Source organism: Triticum dicoccoides, chromosome 4B (genome assembly GCF_002162155.2).
Source record: "Triticum dicoccoides isolate Atlit2015 ecotype Zavitan chromosome 4B, WEW_v2.0, whole genome shotgun sequence".
Lineage (NCBI taxonomy): Eukaryota > Viridiplantae > Streptophyta > Magnoliopsida > Poales > Poaceae > Triticum > Triticum dicoccoides.
In genome coordinates this window covers 294,279,718-294,285,458 of record NC_041387.1, presented here as the reverse complement: position 1 = coordinate 294,285,458, position 5,741 = coordinate 294,279,718, and the positions used below count along the sequence as shown (strand labels likewise).

General features: G+C 40.2%; 1 protein-coding gene across 3 annotated transcripts in view; it reads left to right on the top strand.

Annotated features, from left to right (window-relative positions):
- The first annotated feature begins 2,263 nt into the window (after positions 1–2,263).
- The window catches only part of LOC119295997 (protein IWS1 homolog A-like), an 11,182-nt gene continuing 7,704 nt past the window's right edge, over positions 2,264–5,741 (top strand). Inside the window, exons 1-3 of one of the 3 annotated variants that reach the window (XM_037574421.1) lie at positions 2,264–2,445; positions 3,282–3,387; positions 5,071–5,333. In XM_037574421.1, coding sequence (XP_037430318.1) covers positions 2,342–2,445; positions 3,282–3,387; positions 5,071–5,333 — 473 coding nt within the window. In that variant the 5' untranslated portion in view covers positions 2,264–2,341. The remainder of the gene's footprint in view (positions 2,446–3,281; positions 3,388–5,070; positions 5,334–5,741) is intronic. The other 2 variants (XM_037574419.1, XM_037574420.1) reach the window with 2 other exon arrangements.

Sequence of the window (5,741 nt, the reverse complement as noted above, 5' to 3'; positions counted from 1 at the left end):
TCGGCTGGCTTGTGAGCGGGAGGCGAGCGAGAGGCGTCCGTCTAGAAAGAGAAAGCACAAGGAATAAAATGTACAAACTCCTCTTTTAGGAGGATCCATTAGGAGGAGTAAGAGAAAGAGATAGTACATATAATATTTCCATGACAAATTAAGTAGGAACATAATGCTTTCATACTGAGTTTTTGTTAATGGTGTATGATGCGTACTTAAAATCTATTATTTGTTTTCTAAAAAAATTTGCAATAGTGAAAGGTATCGGTTGATTTGGGTAAGTTATTAAAGTTAAATCCGTAATTGCGTATACGTTAAGAAAGTGCTGATTTGCAAGGAAATAGCTGAGGCGTAAATAAATCGGTGAATAAGAAACCGGCATGGAGAGGGTGGTGGGAGGAGGATGAAAAAACCCGGTTGAAAATAAACAAAAAAACCTGGACGCAGTCTATATCTATACCTACGAATAAAAGAAATATGTATTCTTAGTCCGTCATACTATTTTACAGAAAATCCCCTAATATTTCTAACATTAAACCCGCAGTACATATCATTTAAAAAAATACTCATATCTTCTAAACCGTAACCAAATTTAACATGTTATATATGAATTTTGATTAGAAAAATTCATAGAATCTAAATATGATATTATTTTACATGTTAATCATTAAATAAATTACTATCTAGGATCCAATCTTAATCAACAGTGCATTATCGGTCTTTCTTTAATATTAGTACTGATCCGGATTGTCGATGAACATCTCAGCAAAATCAGGATTAGTGACTAAATTAAAGATCACTTGCCCGTTTGTTTGTACGTATTAAATCTACATGTAAGGCGTGTTTAAATAGAAGACATGTGGAATCTTGAACTTGCGCTTTTGTTGGCAAATATCATCTTTTTAGGCTGTAGCTACAATTACTCAGATTGTAGATCATTTTTTGTAAATTAAGAGCGTGAGATATTTTTTTCTCGTGTTGCAGCGCACCCTTTTGATGCTTTGCACGTGAAGTTCGGAAAGCACCATAGGCCTTGCCTTGCAAAAATATACGAAAATATTAACGCCCACACGTGTGGGCGTTGACCATCTCGTCCACACGTATTCATCACCGTCCAGTACTATATGCACGAATCTTGACACAATCTGACTGATTTTCTGTGCCACGTAGGACAAGGCGTGTGTGTGGTGTATGACATAGTTCGCCCACACATTCGTTTTACCACACGGCGGGACCGGTGTGTGGGTGTTTAGCAGTTCACCCACACATCAGTTTTCAGTCATGCACAAGGGCTGATGTGTGGGCGTTTGCCATCTCGCCCACACGTCCGCCTCCTCTCCCACACTTAAGCTGTCAGTTGCCATGCGTTTTGCAGTGTACATGGCAACTGCCTTAGTGTGATTGCAAGCAGATGGCAACTCTTTTTTTTTACTCGAACATGTCAGTTGCCATATGTTTTGCATGGTACATGGCAAATTGCCCTAGCATGCACATAAGCAGATGACAACTCTTTCTTTTTACATGGCAACTGCCCTGACGTGCTTGTGAGCACATGGAAACTCTCTCTTTTACTCGAACATGTTTTTTTGCCATGCCATTTTTTCAGTGCTGCATGGCAACTGCCTAGTGTTAGTAGGTGGCAACTCCTAAAGTTTTAAAATCATGGCAATTACAGTAGACCAGACCACACATGGCAACAACTGTAGTTGTCCAAAAAATGGCAATCTGGAACTTTGACCTGAGATGACAACTGCCTAGTGTTAGTAGGTGGCAACTCTTAAAGTTTTGAAATCATGACAACTGCAGTAGACCAGACCACACATGGCAACAGCTGTAGTTGTCCAAAAAATGGCAATCTGGAACTTTGACCTGAGATGGCAACTGCAGTTATCCGACATGGCAACTGTAGTTATCCGACATGGCAACCGTAGTTTAGCGACATGGCAACTGCACTTAAACGAACATAGACGAGGGTCTGACCCATGGCAACTGCGTGCGCGCGATAAAGTGTCACGTGGGATGTGCGGGACCACGAGGTACGAGGCCTGACGTACCGGACGTGTGGGCGTTATCTATTTCGCCCACACGCACGCGTGTAAAAGAGACCGGAAGGAAAAAAAACGTGTGAACGCTAGTTTTTTTTTGAGAAAATTATGTGAGCGCTAGTTGTTTTGCCCACACAAACATGTGGGCTGGTTCTCTTAAGCACCACACAGAACGTGTGGGCGTTAAGGGACCCAAAATATAACTTTGTGCATATCAAGGCAGACGACCGAAGCAGCGGGATAGTCGCGGTTACCACCGAAAGAAGTCCTCACTGCTACCAGTCTACCATCACTGCTACCGTCGCATGGAGGCGGACGGCGCCGCCGCCGCCGCGGCTACAAGGGGGAGGGAGGCAGAGATCATGGAGGCCCTCCGCGCCCGCGTCCCCTTCTTCAAGAAGCAGGCCGAGTGAGCGCCTTCTCCACCTCTGCTCGTTCCCCTTCTCGGACTAGTTGGTTGTGCGGGGTCTATGCCTTCTAGGGTTTTTGTCTGGGCGACGCGCGGCGCGCGGAGCGAGTTGCTGTCCGAGGGGTTCGGCGACGGGGATGTGCAGCTTCGGAGTTCGAATTTCAGCCTGTCGCTCGTTGGTGTATGTTCTATTGTTCTGGAGCCGAGAGGGTTTTGGTCGTCTGGATTCAATTAGTCTGTGCGATGATGGTGGTCGAAGCAAATAGATGCAACAGGCTGCATTGATTCCAGGTCCGTCCAGAATGTGGCACAGTACCTGTAGCTCCTAAGATTTAGGTCTTAAGGGGGATGGAAAAGAAACTCTAGGGTTTTATCCTTTAGACAGAGGGAACTGGAACCTCGCGGGCGGTTTATTGTTGTGTACTGCTGGCTTTGTCGATTTTGTGGGCACTTCATTGCTGTGTATGGGCACATGTGTTAGCCAGAGGGAATGGACCTTGGTGTCCTGTAATGCAATGTGCATGGTTGGTTCTTCCTTTCGGCGGTGTTCTGCAAAGCTGTTGCAACTTGCAAGTGCTATACCAAATGCAGCTATTAAAGGTTAGTAAGGGCTAGGAAGCAGATTTCTTGTGAGCAGGCGACACTCAAAAAGATCATGACAACTTAAGGTGTTTCTTAGACCTGGGTGCGTCGGGTAGTACCATCCATCTATGCTTTCTAGTCTATAAGTAGAGGCCAGTGTTTTCTTCTTCCTTAAGGAATTTTGGACGATTTGTGCCCTCTTATTTATCTTGGTCAACGCAGAAGAATATAACATCGATGTTTCCCCTTTTCAGCTATTTGACTCTTGAAGGTGTGAGGAGAACATTGGAGAAGGACATGGATTTGAAGATAAATTCACTTGATCCTCATAAAAAGTTCATTAGGCAATGTGTAGACAAGGTATGATGGATGATAATGTACATGGGCTTTCCGATGATGCAATAATTAACATGGAGAAAATACCACAAGTGCAATTAACTATTGGGCTGAATTATATAAAGGTATCTGTGGCCTTTATTGTTTTTGACTGCATGGATGGTTAATTGTATTTGTTTATCTGCTAAGAAGCTAACACTGATTATTTTGCAAATAGTGTATTCTGCAGATTGGCTTATCTTTTGATTAAGAAAATGAAGTTATTTATCTTGGAATTGTAGACTGTTCCTGCCTAGTCCTTAGTAGGCCGTAGGTGCCAACCTGCCGCCTGCCTAGCTCCTACTCTCTTCAGAGCACTGCAATTTTTTTTCTTATTCCAAAAATGTGATGTCTTACTACAAAAGTAAGCATGAACAATTGTCTCCGATTTAATCGGCATTGTAGTTGACTAATTTATCTTCTTTTGTAATGCAAAGTTGACTGATTATCTTCAAGATAATAATGTGACTACTTACATGAATGTGAAAACTGAGTACCCATAACGTATTTAATATTTTGTGAAGACACCATAATAACATTTACTTGATATAACACGCGCGTCGTAGAACAAGCACTTGAGTCCATTAACCTGTACCTATGACTAGTACTGGTTCGATTGCATGACTAATTCCAAATTTTGATACACGCATGGCTAAGCACTCTAGGCCATGTAGTAATAAGCAGTAGTTTTTGTGCTATATCAGATGACTTGTCACTGAGAATGAAATCTGCTTAACTTAAATACAAACTCAGGAGGATATTTAGAGATTATCATTCATATGACAAGTTAATAAGTGAGAAATGAATGATGAGGTGCAGTATGTACTTATGCTAGATAAATTTAATTGCACTTGTATAGCTAATATGTTGTTACTTTCAACCGTTAAACCTTTGTGCCCATGATTTTGGTCAATTCGTTGTTGAACTCAAAATTTCTGCGCCCAGATTTTGTAACTGGGGAACTTTAATCATGTATATTTTTTTATTTTTATTTGATAAAATATTGTGATTGTTCAGATGTTAGTTCCCTTAAGTTTTGTTTGGAAGTTTAGAAACCTCCATTCCACAATATAGTGCCTATAAATTTTTATGGAAGTCAAACTTTGTCAACTTTGACCAAGTGTATAGAGAAAACTATCTACATCTGTAATACCAAACATGGACATTCTAAAAATAGAACTCATGATGTATCCAATGATGTGCATTTGGTATTTTAGATGTACCTACTTTTCTCTATAAACATGGTCAAAGTTTGTAATGTTTGACTTTTATAAAAATCTATAGGCTCTACATTATGGAACGGAGGGAATAGTTCCATTAGTATAATACTCCCTCCATTCCAAATTGTTAAATTACTAGTTTTATCCCAATTCTACAGGAAATTGTGCCGATATTTTACAACATCAAATATATATAGTATGGAAATATATTTTATGATGGATCTACTAAATTAATTTTGTTTTATATATGTGGATGTATTTTTCTGTAGACTTGGTAAAAAGAAGTTTGACTTAGGACAAAGGTGGAACTTCATTTAATTTGGAATGGAGGCAGAAGTATTTTTGTTTCTTAATTTCAGATAGAACCTGCTAGGTTTGTATTCATCACATATTATTTACTCAGCTTTCTGTAATGTTCACTTTTACTATCCGTTGTGCACGATACCAGGTGTTTTCTGGTTGTGACAATGAGAATACTGATAATGCATCAGAGAGGGCTGAAGCTAAAGTGGATAACTTATCAGAAGATGCCCAACCAATGTCGGGCTCAAACAAAATCTCCTCCAGTCCTGATGAGCAGGGGGCAAGATCCAGTGAAACCGATAAAGACCCGGAGGGGTTGAAAAATCACAGTTCTGGTAGTAATATCACCGAAGCTATGATAAAGAAAGCTATTGACAAAAGGGCTTCCTATTTTAGAGAGAACTCAGAGTATGCCTCCTTAACCTGTCATTGTTAATCTCTACTGTTACTGTTTTGAAAGCCTTGCGATGGCCAACAATTACTAGTATCTTGCTTGAGTATAAGAATCTACCTTTACCTCGTGACATAAACACATATGCCGTCAGAAGTATTGGTGTGAACGTGATAATTTAAAATTGTAAAATTTGCTTCTGGGAGCCTGTAGAAAGTAAAAAGGGGTCAACCATTCCATCTGTGATCTGATTGATTATTTTAGTTGGAAGACATTATTTTGTATTTCCATAGCATTGTGGAATATTTTTTTTTTTGGGGGGGGGGGTTCATATTGGAGATACAGTTTTCTCTTCATGGGTAGTAAATAGTTATGTTGCAGATTGTCATGCTATAAAGATTTATTTCCGAAACGGGCAATATTAC